This window comes from Emydura macquarii, unplaced genomic scaffold, assembly GCF_026122565.2.
Source record: "Emydura macquarii macquarii isolate MOO-44397 ecotype Brisbane River unplaced genomic scaffold, CSIRO-AGI_Emac_v2 contig_1027, whole genome shotgun sequence".
Lineage (NCBI taxonomy): Eukaryota > Metazoa > Chordata > Testudines > Chelidae > Emydura > Emydura macquarii.
In genome coordinates this window covers 18,303,559-18,321,971 of record NW_027131164.1, presented here as the reverse complement: position 1 = coordinate 18,321,971, position 18,413 = coordinate 18,303,559, and the positions used below count along the sequence as shown (strand labels likewise).

The 18,413-nt window shown below is 37.9% G+C and overlaps 1 protein-coding gene across 1 annotated transcript in view; it reads right to left on the bottom strand.

Annotated features, from left to right (window-relative positions):
- Positions 1-18,413, bottom strand: part of MYT1L (myelin transcription factor 1 like) — a 352,194-nt gene that overhangs the window by 55,242 nt on the left and 278,539 nt on the right. The window contains exons 14-16 of the mRNA XM_067544884.1: positions 17,577-17,813; positions 15,522-15,643; positions 14,539-14,607 (exon numbers count right to left, since the gene is read on the bottom strand). Coding sequence (XP_067400985.1) covers positions 14,539-14,607; positions 15,522-15,643; positions 17,577-17,813 — 428 coding nt within the window. The remainder of the gene's footprint in view (positions 1-14,538; positions 14,608-15,521; positions 15,644-17,576; positions 17,814-18,413) is intronic.

The following is an 18,413-nucleotide window of genomic DNA, read 5'->3' as shown; positions in this document are numbered from 1 at the left end:
TGAAAAGATTCTCTCAAAATTCACCATCTCAGCAAACATTCCTGCCTGTTAACTCATTCATTAGAATATGGGTTAATGTAAAAGACTTGAACCCAGCTGAAACAGATTGGTTTAAAAATTCAAATGCATATTCATAGAAAATATGTTGCCATTTCCCCCAGCTGGACGTTTGAGAGCCACACACAGGATGCACAGTGTGTGGTGAGGAAAGGAGAGTTTATTAGTTTCCCACTTCCCTTGTGCAGTCTGAATTACAGCCAGGCAGAATTCCAGTCCTGGCACTTATCCCTTAACCCCAAGGGGAGCAGGGCATCTCAAAGGGGTGTTAAGAGTGTGTAGACTGGCTGCTCATGGAGTCATAAACTGCATCCAGCTTCACACCTCCCATTACTGTGGGTTATGCCTCAATGGAACAATCGAACCCATAAGAAGTGACAAATCTTAGAAAGTGATGACTTAGAAATGACTGCAAGGGTCAATTTATGAATAGAAGTTGCTCCTAGAAAGAGAGAATATTGGGCTTAATAAGTTAGTCACAATATCCACTTTATTCCACTATTAAAAATATAGTCATCGATGTACATAAATGAACAAAAAATAAAGATCCTTACCAATGGTAATGACATTATCACTCACTGTCATAAAACAAAAGCTTCCAAGCTTGAAGTTAGTATAAGATGGCTTTAAAAATCATTCTAAATTATACATTTAGAGAGGGAGACTTAAGACTAATTTGCCTGGTTTGTGGTACATTAACATTCATGGGAATTTTAACAGACATTTGAGATAATGGGCCTGATGCTCTTCTTAATTACCCAGGTGTAAATCAGAAGTAATTCCACTTTGAAATCAATATAGTTACACTGTTATAAAATTGGTGCAAACGGGATAAGAATCAAGCCCAGTAATGTTAAATTAGCAATTCAATTTATACAGAAATGATCTAGATTTGCAATTGTTTTATATGTATTAACTGTTATTCTCATCTCAAACTCAAAAGCTCACAGCATTAAATGGAACTCAGTCAAAAGTTATTTCTTTAAGTACAGATATTTCACTAACTAGTAACTTATGAAAATTATACACTATTTCTAAAAAAGCTAAGGGCTGGTCTACACTGACTGCCGTGGTCGACGGGAGATGCACAAGCTATGTTATAGCAAGCTGCGTTATGTTATACATAACGTAGTTTGCGTTATCTCCTGTTGATGTACCGCAGCGTCTTTATGGTGCTGTGTCGATGGGAGACGCCCTCCTGTCGACACAGCCTTGCTCCTTTTGGGGAGGTGGTCTAATGGCGTTGACCAGAGAGCCCATCTCCCATTGATTGAGCAGGTCTTCATGACCCGCTCAATCAATCCCGCTGCATCGATCTCCATGAAGCCTGCAGTGTAGACAAGCCCTGATTGTTCAGAAGGATCTGATCAATGAAAGCGTTCTTTCATGCACAAAAGAAACCATTTGAAACTGCTTTTGGCAAGAATACTGCCAGCAAATTCTGCTCTTGGCTATATACACTTAACTCACATGAGCTGAGAGAACGGACTTTGGCCCTATGATAATGTTTTCTTTCCATTAAAATATTGTTGCTCAGAGAGCTCAAGGCACCGACTGTAATAGAACTTGATCCTCCAAACCCTTATTCATATGGGGCCAGATCCAAAATCTATTGATGTTAATGGGAGTTTTTCCACTGACTTGTAATGGGCGTTGGATCAGGTCTCTGATCAGGTCTTAGTGTCACCGAAGGCCTTCTTATCTGAATGAGATTTGGCAAGATTGGACCTTAGGGTTTTTTTAAAAAAATTAAACAAAAATAAAATTGATGTATATTCCTATCCCCTGAAACCTTTCACATAGAAACATATAAGAATTTATTCAAGACCAAGGCTAGTGGCAATATGCAGGAAAATGCTCATATGGGATATCCCTACACTTTCCTGACATCTGATCCTTGATTAATGTATCAGAAAAAAGTGAATCACTATCAGTCATGGTACCTGCAGTTTCCCTTTAGGAGAAATCTATGATTTATTTTCAGCTTAACTCTTTTTCCAGAAACAACTATAACAACAATAAAAATCAGTTCACTGTTTACCAAACCCAGAATTTGCCATTTAAGATTAAAAGCTGGTGAAACCAGATGTAACTTTTTCCAGTTACATTTCATTCACAGGATATTCAGTAATTACGGTGGCATGTTTTGGGTGGGATTTAATTCCTCTTAATGAATGTCCTAGGTATTTAGGAGTACATTTCAAAATGTGTGTAAAAAATTAATGAGGTCTAACAGCCTCAGAATAGGTGTGCAGATTTACATTTCAAATTTAGGTTTAAAGGAAAATGTCTGAAAATCAGTTATTTCTTATTTATTTTACAAGTTCTGAATTCAGCATTCAGACTGCACTTGACACTTCACTATTTTATGTTTTTTAGATGCCATCAGTTTATAAAGGAGAAAACCAGATCCCTGAACTAAGGACATGGCAAGTAAACTGAATGAGATGTGATTTTCAAATATTTATTCTCTTTAAAAAATATATTTTTGTGTGAATTAAGTGCTCAAGAAAGGTATCAGATTGACCAGTCTTAGGAATCAAGTTCTCTATTTATCTATAAGGCAGGTTTGAGCAAGGAAGCCACACAATGTGATGGGGAATCTACCCCTTTCCTATTTCTTGATGCAGAAAAGTGCTTCAGAATGTAATATTTTATTTTTGAAAAAAGTATATTTCTAGCCCTCATGGTGGTAAAGATAAACTTGAAAACATGCATTATTTGTAAATGGATGCAGTAATGTCTTCCTGAGTCTGCAGACAGCTTGAAACAACAGCTCTGTGCAGTGTGAACTCTCATTAATCTCAGTGTGGTATTAACTCTGAAACCCAATAATTACATTTAAATGACCAAACTATTGACTATTTCACTGCTGATCATCATTTTAACAGAAAGATATAGCTAATATACTTATATATAAAGTACTTAAATATAAGTTACTTAGATTGTAAGCTCTTTTGGGCAAGGGACAGTCTTTTTGTTCTATGTTTGTACAATGCCTAGCACAATGGGGTTCTGGCCCATGACTGGGGCTTTTAGGTACTTCTGCAATACAAAGAACAAATTAAAAATACTAACAGTATGCCCAAAATCCTACACTGCCTCTGTTTCCTCTCCAGGTTCACAAATTGCCAAATCTCCTCTACTCAGCAGCCAAAGACCCAGCTTCTATGATGTGACATCGTCTATGATGCAAATACATGTTGTCAGTTCAAAACTCTGTAACATATTGAGACGTGATAATGAAGACACCATAAAATAAACTGAATAGCAAAATAACAAAATGGCTACTGTCCTGACATTTATTTTCAGAGTGGCTTAATAAAAAAAACCCACCCTCCAGTATTTAAATGTAAATTACGTCATTGCAGTACTTTCACTGTGCTGCACTGGAGTGCCACAGAATCCACAGACCTTGTCACTCAATTTATATCTAGCTTACTGCAGAATTCATGGGACCTTGGTTATGGCATAGTCAGTTGTAACCATTTTGCAAGGCTGTGCTGCTTTCAGCACCAATTGGAAAGAAATAATAAAACAAAATGTATTCATGAACAAACAGCTGGATGAAAAAGCTACAACGATGATGATGAACCAATGCTCTTTATTCAATCTCAATACATTTACAAAGCAAGTTCCTGCAGCACATCAGTTTAACACATTGAAAATAAATGAATAAAAAATCATTTGAAAATTGGTACTACTGCAGAGTAAGTGTATACAAAAAGATTATTGATGGCCAATGTTCAGATAAAACAACAAACCTTGTCTCAGACAGTGGGCAAAATGAGCCCATGTGGCAAAGCCACACTGGCAAGTTTGTAGATGAAGCAAAATTATTCAGAAGATTTTGAAAAAATGTAAGAAATTCCATGTGTGTTAGGATTGGAGAGTAGTGTTCAAATACAGATGAACAAATGTGTGCATAAATTCCATTGAACAGGATACTAAAAATACTTTTAAAGAATATGATAAGGTGTTTTAAAGACTAGAACATATATTAAGGATATAAACATCACATTGATACAGATATCATTGTACCACCAAAATGTGTGCACTATAAAAAGTCCCATTAGTACTAAGATATGAAATAAAAAGGTGAACTTGACCAGATGGTAAAATTAGATGTTATTGTGCAAATACAGACAGCAACTGAATTAACAGTATGGTCTCCATAATAAAATCAAACAGGTTAAAGATTTGTGTAATTCCAAATGGTTTAAGTAAAGCAACCAAACATTAATACTAACCCCAGAGAACAGCTGAAGACATCTGGCTAAATCCTCAGTAGGTGTATATCAGTGACAGTCCACTGAAGCTAATGGAGCTATGCTAACTTACACCATCTGTGGATCTGAATGAGCATCTCTAGATTTGAAAATGCAACAGTACTTTTTGAACTCTGCAGCTCCCTTTTCAGTAAATATGTGTTTAAGCAACTTCCAGGACTTGGGATGTACCACAGCATAACACCCAGATCTTTATGGATCTGGATGGGACGGAAGCAATCGTTTATGATCTGAGGCAAAAATGATCAACACTACAATGAGAGATGCCACTGTGCTAAAGAAAAGACCCTTGAACTGAATATGAACAAATTATGTAGGGCAAATATTCAGCAATAAACCCAAGGAAGGTGGAGGCAATTGTACAAATGGAAAGACTCCAAGACAAGGATACCATAGAGAGAATCATGGGCATGTTAACATATCTAAGCAAATTCATCACTAATTTGTCACAATTAATTGCCCCTTCAGAATGCTGCTTGGGGATAGTACAGAATAACACTGGGATGACTGACAGGAGAAAATCTTTTGGAAATTGAAATAAGTTGTCACAGAATCATCAGTACTGAAATATTTTGAGATTAATAAAGAGCTTAAGAACTAAGGAGAACATTTTCAAAAGTACCTGAATGACTTAAGAGCCTAAGGGCCTGTCTACAAGGTGAATGGGTCTATACCATAGGGGTGTAAATTCTTGTGTGCATTAGTGTGCTGTGCACCAACTGGCCCATGTAAACCCTGATGGCACACACTAAAAGTTCCCTAGTGCACATTAATGTAGTTCCCTTTCAACATGCACAAGGGAATTTTTAATCCCAGGAGGGCCCACAAAGACCAGTTAATGCCCAGTACGCTAATGTGCAGCAGAATTTTCACCCAACTGGTGTGGACTAGTGAACCTTGTAGATGAGTCCTAAGTCCCATTTTCAAAAGTAACTTAAGCCCTTCGGAGCCTAACTACCATTGAAGGTCGATGAGACTTAGATTCCCATAAACTGTTGGGATTTACATGTGGCCACTGTGCAAAGCACAGTCCAGACTTCAGAAAATTAATGTGAAATTGCAAAGGCGCTTCATGTAGGCAGATCCTGTGCCTACAAGGAGAACCTTGTAGCATTAGAAATACAAGTGAAATGCAGATGCCTGGTAAAGAGCTTCTCAGAGCAGGCATGCTTTTAAAACTGTGAAACATATTTTTAAACAGTGAAAACAAGAAGAGGGGTTTTATGTAAATGACTCCAGTGTTACCCATATCTGATACAAAATCAGACAATCTCAAGAAAGAAACATGAAATGATCCAACCTTTCAAGAGCTTGAGCAAGTTGTTCTAGACAGATGGCTAACAGGAAAAGCCCAGGCTATTGTGACTATAGAGATGAAATTGCTGCATATGTTGGGATTCTGTACAAAGGACATTGTCATAGCACCACACAACATGAGGTTGGAAATGCTAGATATAACCTACAGTGCCCATTTGAGTATTGAGAAGTGCAGGAACAGAGCCCAAGATGTTCTGTTCTGGCCAGGCATGCATGCTGCCATCAAAGATAAGGTATCCAAGTGGAAATCTGCAATAAATACAGGAAACAGAATGCAAAAAACCCACCGAAACCACATGAGATTCCATCACACTTGGCCCAAGGTTGGCACAGATGTATGTGAATGAAATGGAAATGATTACCTCTTATTGGTGGAATATTACTCAGTTGTGGGGGCTAGGGGTGTTGTTTTTTTTTAAATTAACCTCTTAAATCATACACTGTGTAGCAATGTAATAATACAATGTAAACTATAATTTTTTCACCATGAGATTGCAGATGAGTTACCAACAGATAATGGTCAACAATTTATAAATGCCTCGTTGTGGTAATTTTCTTTGAACATCAGTTCAGGTAGACCACGTCAAGTCCTTACAATAAAATTTATGAACAGAAAAGTCAAGTGCAAATATCAAAGAACTTGATTTAAAAAGAGCCCAGGCAGATTCAAGGGTTCATACTTAGCATTGTTAGAATATTGCAGTGCACCGCACATTTATTTACAAGGCTCACCAGTTCAGGTACTCAGTAGGCAAAGGACAAAAACTTTAGTGCCAACTTCTAGCAAGCTTATTGAGTCAAAACTATTAAACCTGAAGAGATACACACTAAGAAAGTAGAGAAGAAGAAATGCTATAACAAGCTATAAACAGTTACCCCTGTAGGTGAGAGAAAATGTTAGAATCCTTACAGGAAAGTGGTTGGCAATCTGACAGTGTAACCTTTATCTCATCTGCAGCAAGGTCATAAAGCCCCCCTGAGGGTCAGTCCTACAAAAGGGACAGAAGAACTCTAGAAAAAAATTAATGAAAACACTGGCGATCTATTTCTTGTGGGTATCCAAAATGCTAGTGATGGTACTTCTGTGCGGACAGAGGTAACACATGATTCAGTCAGTGACAATGAAAAATACCAGGAATGGCAAATGCAAGTTTTAGGTGGTGGATCCACCTCTGTCTCCAGACTTGCCACTACAGAAGGAACAGTTTTGAGAACAAGAAGTGGCCTTTAAATAAAAAGCGATACAGAGAATAAGAGAGAGAATAATTCATTATCTGGAAGGGTTCAAGGTCATCAAGCCCATGCCCTCCTAGAGTTCTCCATTGGCATGTTACTAATTAGTTGTATTAGTTTATAGCTGTGTGTTATAGTTGATATTATGGTATTTTATGTGCATTTGATTTTCAAAGAAAGTGAGGACAGACCAGTAACCATTGAAATAGATAGATAATGACTGTTGTCATGTGATAGAGGTTCTAATCTTCTGTAACCCTGACCCATGTCAAATAACTAGAGACCAGAAATACATATCAGCTACTTCCACTATTCCTCTGTGTCACATTATCATAGTAGCATTAGTGCAAGCTTCCCAACACTTCCCTGTTAGTATTCCTTAAACATGACCTGGAGGCAACCCCCTTCGACAAATGAGAGGGAAGTTCATTCTTCAGGACTGAATTGTGGCATGTAGACCCTGGCCCAAGTAGGGTGAAAGTGCAGTGTCACTACCTAGTGAGTAATTTGGAAAGGAAATCTGTTTCAGGGAGGCATAATCCCTCCTTGAATGGCATAAGTGCAAAAGGGCTGCACATAAGGTGACAAAATTTTCAAAATGAAAAAACAGGACAACTATGGTAGAGGAGGAGGGCAGCTCAGGGAATGATTTTGGTGAGGTACCAGGCAAGTGCACAACTTGGTAAGGGACTTGTGCTAGGTACAAGGAGCTCAATGTAAGGCTTTGTGGGAAAGTGGAAAGAGCAAGGTGCCTAACAGTTAGAGAGGAGATGCATGAAGCTCCCCATGAGCTCAGTCAGCCTGATGTTGATTTCATGGGCTGAGATGGCTAGTGATTCCTTCAGGTGCTCAGTTAGCAGGACTTACAGAAAATGGGACATTTCCCTGTAAAAGTGGCCAGCTCCAAAAACAGGGACATTGCCAGTTATCAGGGAAATATTGTCACCCTAACTTCATAGGCTGCACCATTCTCCTTTCAAACTACTCCTTTCAGCATGGCTGACCAGTTCTGCAGGCTAGGGTGGCCTCTTCCCTGCCCCATTTGGAATACTGGCTGTCTCTAGGGGCACACTGAGAGAGAAATCGCTGCACTCCTTTAAACAACTGTGATAAGCCCTCACAAGGACTAATCAAGCAAGGGAGGGTCTTTGGCTGCTCCCTTTCAATCTCTGCAAAAACCAATCACAATCCATCCCTAAATATATGGCTTAAAGAAACATATTTGTAATATTTAAGTCTTCGTTTTATTGCTGAGTTGTGGCCATAAACTATTTTTTAAGTCTTCAAAATTCACCATTAAGGCTCTGTATTACAAAGGGTTCAGGTTTTAACTATTCTGAAATTACATGTTCTGTGTCAAATCCTGCTGTCCTCACTCAGTCTTTACTCATTCAGCTTCCACTAAAGCAAGCTGGTCTAGGTAACTGAAGTCTCTGGGAGTTTGTAGTGAGGATTTGGCCCAAGATCTCCAAATGTCTTCTGATTAGTATGAATAATTAAAAACAATAACAAGCACCATATTTTCTGCTGACTTGCCAGCTGCGCCATTTTGGCTGGGACTGCCTTGGGCATTTGCACGCCTGGCCAAAACCCGTGGAAATCTGACACAGGTCTGTTGAGGCAGCTAAACAGCTCCTTTTGCATTCCCTCACTCCCTTTCTGAGCATCAATGGTCTCTGCTTGAGGGTAGAAAGCAGCATATGGGCTAAGAGAACAACTGGGAAACGGTGAAATTCACCAGCCTAGGGGCAATTCCTAACCTCCCACTCTAAGGCTGCAGTAATTGGCAGGGATGGGTAAGATACCTAGAGGTGCAGAATGGCTCATTTCTCCCTCGCCCTCAGGATTGAGGAGGAGACAGTCACAGGATGACACAAATGGGAAGGGGAAGAAAGAGATAAGGGGAATGGGATCTAGAGAGATGAAAAGACACATGAAAAGACAAGATGGAGGGGTTGGGTATCCAACAATATGGGAGTTAGGGCATAAGGTGACACAGGGACGAAGAGGGAAAGGAAACCACAAGATCCTCCACCTTCAGAGTGGAAAAAAGCCAATAGAAGTCCTGAGCCTACCTCTCTACCATGGAGAGAGACCAGGAAAGGAGAAGCCCTCAGGCTTCTGTGCAGAGAGGATAACAAGAATGTCCTTCTCTACAGATGACAGAGGGGACACCGGATATCCCCCCAGAAGACAATTCCAGGCAGTGAAAATCTGCTTAGGAACAAGGGTCTTTTGGGGATTGGAGGTCTATTGGAAGTTCTGGGGACATATTTGAACCCAAAACATCTTAGAGGTCAGGCTAATTTAATATAATTATATAAAACTAACATTTTCTCTAACACAAGGAGGCACACGTGAGTCTTTGGCAGAGAAATGATCTTAGAGAAACAATGTTAAATTCGGTAATATGTCTTATTGTAGGTGACTTATTTAGCATGATCAACTTACACAAAGTCTTATAAAATGTGTAATTATTTTTTAAACTACAGAATCCACCTGAAAGTACTATGTGAAACAGATTTGCCATTTCCTTGAACTCACTGCTACACAGATGCTCTGGCTGACTGGGCACTGAAAAAAAGAGGACCGGTTTGGCTTGGACTAGTTTATTCACCATTCAAATTATTGACATAAGTCACTATAACTGTTTAGGAAACAGTAAACTAGGTTAAGGTAAAAACTGTATTTAACAACTGACCTTTTTCTCTTCACCTTAAACTTTATAACTGTAACTGTTATTTGAATTGCTCTCCCACCATAGGGAGGTTTGATATTCAATCCAGAATCTTTTTGTCTTTTAAGAAAGAAGTTTGTGTTTTGCCAACACTACAGCCTGTAACCTAACCCTGGAGAGTCTTGGATTCAGGCGAGATGTTAATTTCTTCAGAGAGACACTTAAAAATACTGAAGTCTTCTCTGCTGGCGCCAGAGCTAAGAGCCAAAGAAATTCCTTCAACAATGAAGATTATTGATCAAACCCTGTAACTTCCTTCACCTGTATCTGATCTATGCATGTGTGTTTCATGTTTATGTATGCAATGTTGTTATAGCCATGCTGGTCCCAGGATGTTAGGGAGGCAAAGTGGGTGAGGTAATATCTTTTATTGGACCAACTTTTGTTGGTGAGAGAGACATGTTTATGCTCAGACTTTGTGTGGCTGAAGGGTCATATAAACTGCATGGCATCCATCAGCAAAAAATGTTCCAGTATGCTATTGCAACTGGAATGTTTGGATGTCAAGAAAGAGTTTGGCCAACTCTGTTCTTCACCATGGATGCTTTCATGCCTCAGAAAGCTGTGTCAACACAGTTGTTCTGGACGCTGTCTATCAATCTGATTTATGGTATTTATAAGACCCCAATCTCTGTAGACTATAGAACTGAGATAAAAAATACATTAAGATAAACATAATAATTAACCAAAAGAGACTGTGCTCTAGCCATCAAAGGATTTGGATTCTTATATTATTTTGTCCATTTTAAGACCTTAAAATTCCTTGAAGTCCCCAGTACCCACTTCTTTTGATGCTACTTATGTCTTAAAGACAATTACCTTAGATATTTATATATGACTCAGCACTACTTTGAATATTTCAGTTATTTAAAAAACAGTGACCTGTCTATAAGCCAACTGGGTATATACACAAGTAAATAGGATACTAGGAGGGGTGCTGAAAGCAGGAAGAAACAGGTGGACCAGCTCAATGAGTCCACTCCTAGGTAGAGGAGAGACAAAAGAAGTAGCAGATATACAGTCAATAATGTTCATTACGTATCTCAGAGCACTTTTTGCACAGCTGTGCTAGGCATGGTGTCCAGATATAATTCCAGTTTGGATATTATATCACACATATTTGTGTGCATGTTTTATAATATATATATACACACACACACAGAATACGTAATTGTAAAATGCCTTATAAAGGTTTTCTAAGAGTGAGTTTAAGATTTGTCACATTACCCATGAATGGCAAAACCATGAGTGAGTTATGCAGGTCATCCCAAACTGTACAATCCAGCATTACAATCTTTATATCACACTACATTATCATGTATTCTGTGTCATATGTTAGAGAAAAATAATTTACAAATGTTTCAGAGATATAAAACAATTTACTGGACCTTTTTCTGCAATTTTCGGTATGCAGTAGACTTAGTAACTTTGTTAAGATCTGTTCATTTTTTTCAGGCTTAGAGGGAGAAAAATTCTGAAAATTTGATAACTAGATCAAATATAATATAAAACATTAGTTTCAATATTTCTCTTTCTTTATGTCTACATATATAGCTACAGATATATATAGAGAAACACTTTCAAAAATATCTAAAACAGATTTTTTTTAATAGATAAAAATGTCCCATAGTTAAAGTCTGCTATTCTGGACTTTTTCAGGAAGCAAGTGCTAAAAGCAAGCTGGGAATCTCTCCTTTCCAATGGGATAGTATACATACTATTAGTCTGACAGGGATGCGAGATACCAACCCTTTGTCCCATCATTGGTACACAACTGAATATTATCTATTCTGGGTCTCAGGCAGTGTAATTTTTTGTGAGGGAAATTGTACAATTTGGGGAAAGAAGGAAACATTTCTCTGACAGGTTGACTTTTTAAAAAATGGCAGCTGTTTGATGCTGTTCAGATGTTAGGAATGTTAGAACTAGCCCAGAGAAGATGCATTAGTGGTAACAAGGCAGATCAAAAGTGAATGATAAATTCATTGATCACATGAATATCACTTTCACATATGGGAAGTATAGGTGGAGCATGTAACACTGCCTATTATTATGGTTGCCCAACACATCACATTATCAGACCCTCTTTTCACCTGCTTATAAATTTGCCAAACTTTAACCCATTGGGCTGAAGGGGTCTGCCTCAGGCTGAACATTTCTGGAATATTTCAGCCAAAACAGTTCAGTTGTTTCCAAGTATGATGCTAGGGAACAATAAGTTATTGTGGCCAGGCTAAAAAAGTTCTGGTGACCTTTTCTTTGAAAAGCTCTAGTGCACCCATGTTTTGGAGCAGAGACTTGATGTTTGGCAGGGGGATGCCTTTGAGTCAGGAATGTGCCTTGTACATCCCTGTGAAAATCCATCCAAATTTGGCCAGAGTTATAAGCCTTTCAAAATCACAGATCACACATGCTCAGTAAAATCTTCTTAGATCTTAGCAGCTAAATTCCATGATGGTTCCATCTGTACTGGACATGCTCCAGCCCAGGGATGAGCAGGATTTTCACTTCAGTTGAAGCTCTGTGCTGCTGCAGGCCATGCAAGGTTCAGGCATTTGAAGTGACAGCAGAGAGACTCTCTCTCCTGTACGTTTAATGCCCTCCTCCTGTTAGGGCATTAAACTGCCTAATTCAAATGCAGAGGGGACAGAAGCCAGACCTGATGGGAGAGGAAGGAGTACATTGGGAAAAGAAGTTCATGAAGATGATGTGACTGAGAGTGGAGGCTGGTGAAGGGATTGGGTAAGAAGGAAACTGGGGCTGGCTGGGCAAAAAGATTGGAACTGGGAGCCAGGGTGGAAACTTAAACTGGGAGACATGGAAAGAGAGATGGCAGGGAGAAGGAGATGAGTGGGGAGAGAGATCTCATGAGGAGCCAAGGTCGGGGGGCAATGAGCACTGGCTGGACAAAGAACCTGGGACAAGGAACTGCAATAGGGAAACCCACTGATATTGGATTAGGAGTCCAGGAAAGGAGATAGGGACAAGAAACGTGAGGGTGATGTGTGACTGGAGACCAGAAGAGGGAAGAGAGACAGATCGGACGAAAAGCAAGGAGTGGAGGGAACTGGAGAGCTGGACGAGTGAGACTAGAACTTTCTGGACAAATAGACTGAGATGCTTGGGAGAGAAGAAGAGGCAGTAGGGTATAAAAAGGAGGCTTCATAGTGTTGTAATCAATGCTACACAAGCACAAGTGGAGTCGCTGTATGTTGCACCTTTTCTAAAGGAGCAGCAAGGGCCTATGGTAAACTCTGTTTCCCTGCTCCCACAGGAATCATCATGTCTGTGCTTGTCTTATGCAGGCATGATGCCTCCAACCAATATGGCTGCAGTTTGACTCCTGCACACTCACCATGTGGTTCTGAGTCAAAGGGTCTCTCTGCCCATACTTTATTTCTTACTCTCTGCTTTCATTTGATTTTTTTCTCCATGCCCTCTCCCTGCTCCTTCACATCTCACAGTCTTTTAGTGGAATAGAATCCCAATAATGTTTGAGTTGAGCATTCGAACCTGTAATTTTGGAGTGGATTTGAAATTAGGCAAAAGGAATTTCTTACCCCTCATGAGAACCTACTGTCTATGTTAGACAAATCTAGGGAACAATCTGACATAGCAGCTGACTTTCTGGAACATTTCCTAGACTTTAGGATCTGTTCTCCCAACAATGTATGCATGAATCTCAAGAAAATGCTAGTCATGGCAGTAAAGATAGCCCCCTCTCCCTCACTCTCCACAATAATGTTTGGTATACTTCTCAGCTTTGTCAGGAATCACCACAAAGTAATTGTGCATAGTGTCCTTTCCCAAATTTTGCCTCCTTACTTTTAAATATCTGCTCCTCACTACCATGTATTTGGGGCTTGTTGAAGAATAGCACATAATTATCCAATCCTGCAGCCTTTCCATGTGCACAGTTTCAACCAAAGCTTTGGCTGAAGGAGAACAGTAAGTTTGGACTGTAGTAGTGCTTGATCAAAACAGAACATGCACATTTTTGAAGGAGGTTACAAAATTCTTGGTAGGACTTTAACTACAGCTGTAAAAACCATTTGTAGTATCTAGATTTAAAAACAATTTTTTAAATAAGAATAGAGTAATTAATCATATATAAATATATTTAATTGCTGTAAATATTAAAAGATCTTATTTCAGCATAGACAAAACTACAGGATTTTCTTTATATTTTAATTGACTAATTCAACATAATACTTTAATACACTAACTTTTTTACTTACAATTTTCACTCTAAAGCATTGAAAAGAAATCATTAACATGTAGGAGAATAGCAAAGAAAACTCCAGAAAAAGGTAGTTGAATGAGGCAATACATTAGGCTGACAATAGTAATACAAACCTGGGGAGAATAATACATGAATTAGGGATATGTGAACTGGTTCAGATTACATTAAAAATTCCTACCTCCTCCTTACAAATAAGAATGGATCTTTAATTATTTTTTTTTGGAAATGAAACTTCCTTAAGGTTCTGAAATAGTCAGATAATTGTTTTGCCAAGTTTGGAATCAGAATAGTTTCATCAATCTATTATCTTGACATTTCCAGCTAAGACTGACAAATTCAAGAGGTTTAGATAGTTCAGATAAACTTTGAGTAGCGATTCCAAAATTTAGATGCTTGTCCAGACTCAGACCGCAAAATTTCTGAAGTCTGCCCATCTTTAACATGTGCTCTATGCACAGAAGAAAGTAACAAAGAAATAGACTTATTTATAGGCCCAATCACTGTATGGAACTCCTATTGATTTCAGTGGAAATTCCAAGCATGGATCAGTTCCTGTACATTAGCTAGTACTTATCCAAATAGCATATCTAGTGTCTGTCATTATTATATGCAACTGCTGAGCAAATAAATATGTAAACAGAATAATTTTCTTTTTATCTTACTTGAGTTCTTGTGAGCTTGTGGCCAGCATACTTCGAATGCTTTTGTCAGCCAAGGGGCAGCCAGACAGACTGTAAGACATGGCAGGATATCCAAGTAAGTCAACCTTCTTACAAGCTAAACTCTCCCAAACAAACACAACATAAAGAATAAAAATTAAAAATTGTAATGCAGAAAAGCGATGGGGCAAGTGCTGAAATATTGAATTTTGTAATATAGTTAACCCTCTGAATATATTTAGATATAAACTTTACTTCCAATACTACATAATATAAATGAGCTTTCTTTGTCTTTACAAAGTAGTAAAATGTAACAAAAATATTTTGTGATCCCTGGGTTAACTATTCAAAAGCTTAAGAAAACTTTGGTGAATTTAGTAATCTATTTAAAAATAAAAGATGTTTATACAACACACAAATTAGCATGCTTTTAATACCAACATATACTACTCAAAGGGTTAACACATAGTTCAACATTTTTACTTTGACAGCATTGTTGAGGTAAGCTGAAAACAATAAATTGAAAAGACAGAATCCACCATGAAAAAAATGAAGTCACACCTTCTATGTGAGGCGTAATTACCAGTCACATGACCACTCCCATCACACCCTGGTGTTGGACATCTGCCACCAAACAAAAACAAAAACAGCCAAAATAGTAAGTATGTTTAAAAAAAAAAACTTTTAAAAGTTTCATTGTTTCCAGTTTAGCTGCAATGACTGCAAGGGGATTTAAGCATCCTATCGAAAAGCTGCAAAATGAACAGCATTCAATGAAAATAGCGTCTCAATACAATATAGCATCATTAAGAACAAGCATATACATGTTAGCTTATTACTTTACTTAACTGGCAGTTTGAAACATTTATATGCTGCAAATGTTGCATGCTCATACTGCAAGGCAAATATGTACTCATTTGTTTAAAAAAAGACAAAGAGAAAAGGTTAAAAAGAGAAAAAATAATTTCACCTCACATTATGCTTACGTTATTAAATCCTTTTTGCTCTCTTTGCATTGAGGGTATTTGGGTTTAGGGCTTGGGATTGTAACTTCACCAGGATACCTTCGTTCTTCAAGTGCCTCTTGGAAAGGATCCAAATCTTCTGGCTGCAGGCAAACATACAGGTGTTAGTCCCACTTAGGTGAGGCTACAATATATATAAAAAACAATGCAATGTAAAGTTATCAGACATATGCCTCTATTATTCCCACTCAATCACAAAAATGTTGACATTATTTTACCTTTTCTCAACTGACAGACCTTTACATTTCAATGCACACTTTAGAACATGTGAAAAAGAATTACATTTTTTAATTTGAGGAGAAGGAGGCAAAAGTCAGATATTCTCTCTTTTATGGTGTCTATTCCCAATTGTATCAGCAGCTGCCTCTGACAGTCAACTACTGTTTTCTTTCCCAAGAATCAATACTTTTTCCAAAGTCACGAGTTTTTACAAACCACAGCAACAGAAAAAAAAAAGCCTAAATATAGTATCTTATCCATCAAAATGCCAACTTCAATAACATTTTTAAATGGTTAAGCATTCTCCCAAAAGATGAATCAGGAATGATGTTAGCAGCCAATTGCTAAACACACATATAGTGTCACAATCTGAGGCAAACTTCAATGGATCTGCCTGGCAGAATATAATTTTGTAATTAAATTTACTGATGGATTTAGTTATTTTATATTTGAAACTTAAGCATTAATTTCAGAAGTGAAGAAAGAGTGGCTGAAGGCAATGATACAAAAACTCCTGCAGATGGTGCTGTGAGCAACAGAATTAAAGAATGATTCTGCTTGTTTCAGTGCTAGGCTGTATTTAATAGCTTCCATTTCTTAGATAATGAGAGAAATCCGGGCCCTGACCAAGTCAAAGGCAAAGCCCCCATTGAGTTCAGCGGAGCTAGCATTCCACCCAAGGTATATAAAGCAAATGTCACTTTATTGTATGTTTCTAAGTTTATTGTTTTTAAATCATGCCATCCTATATTTTAATTAAAATATATTGGAGTGAGACACTGCTATGGGTGGTAAAAATTCAAATCTTATAAAGTAGATCAAGCAATCAAAAAATTATTACTACACAAAATCTGGAATTGTAAAATTATATCTAAATTACAGGGGGTTAAATATGGCAAACAGGCAGGTGAGCAAGAGTTGAAACCTGACAAATACAAACAGTAGCTTCAAAAGAAAAGAAAAGAAAAGAAAAGAAAAGAAAAGAAAAGCAGTTGTCTTACAACAATCAGGACCATCCTTTCATAGTGGTGACTGAAACACATGCTACATGTTACCAGCTTTGAAACTTAAAATAAATTCACTCCGGAGCAAGTTTTCCTTATTTACCTCTTTCTATGTGCAAGTTTTTAGAGTGTACTACACCTCATATTCCTTCATAATATTATTGAAATAAAATATTACATTTCTATGGTATAAAAGCCCCATCTTGTATCCCTTGCATACCCAAAGCTTTGTGCTTCTACGTTCCTGAATGCACAGGGAAGGTCAGAGCAGGCCTTTTGACAACAAAATCCTGGTTAGCTAAATTAATGAAAAACTTATAATGTACTCTGCTCATGCTTCTTGCATGGATCTCTGTGTATATACATACTTTTAAATATTCAGTACTTCACTTTTGATTCTCAATCTGAGAAGAATATCTTGTCCTGAGAGCTGGTAAGAACTTGATACCAATATTGAAAAAAGTTATGTCAACTTGCTCAGATGGAATAAGATAGATTTGAAATATTAGAATACCTTCACAGAAGAAAATATTTGTTAACAAGACAGTGCTGTTAGAAAACATGATTCACATTTGTAGTTCAAGTGTTGTCTGATGGAAATTAGTCACTGATCAGATGTGTACCAACATGATATATTTTGAAAGATTAACCACCAGAAAGTCCTCTTTTCAGGAAACCATCCATTTTTTGTTTATTACCTATACATTGTGTTTCCTCTTCTCTCCAGATTTTAGAAAGGTAAGGAATAAAACAATCAGATTGCAATGAGAACCTTTAGATGAAAAAGACATACATTAATCTCTTTGGAATCATCTTCATCTATCCTTCTGGGCTTCATTTTAGTGTAGTCCACTGGCAAGTCCCAGCAATCACCCTCATTCAGCTGGTAACACCTGTTATTCATCACAGCTTGTCGTTGTGGCGACATTGGCTCCAATGGTGTCAAAATGGTACAGCAACCATCTCGCTGTCTCTGTTTGTTCATGCTTAGATCCAAGGTTCCATTTTCATCGACTTCCATATCAGGATTCTGTCAAAATAAGAAAAATATTGTTAATTCAGTTTTTGAATATCAAACTGTCACCTCTCTGTGTTTTTTAATCTAATTGCTTAGAAGAATGATAAAAGGCTTTATCATGCCTGTATAGATTGTAAGCATTAAGCCCCCTCCCACACATAGCATGATTCTGTTACACTAAAATTACACTATGATTCTGTTACACTGTTAAAGTAGATTCACTCAGATCTTCACAAAAGGCTAATCTGATCTTTGGAAGGAAAGGGGAGACCTTCCCACTAACCACAACCATCCCCCAAAACACAGGTATAAAAACTGACAGTGAAATGAGAAATCCCAAAAGGTATTTTCTTGTTGCTGTTTTTATGTCTCTGACTTACTCCTTGACAGGTTAGTCTAACAGAGTTAACATCTGTATGATTCTGCCTACTTCCAATCCTTCCAGCACTTCCTTATGTGATTAGAGCAATAAAAACCAGGTACTAGGTAGCATCAGTTGCATCAAAAAAGCAGAATATTTTGCTCTTCTAACGCTAATAGTTAAAGAGATGGGGGGGGGGAGGGGAGGGAAGCTTTGGTTCTAAAGCAAGTCCGTTTACACTGTGTTTACTA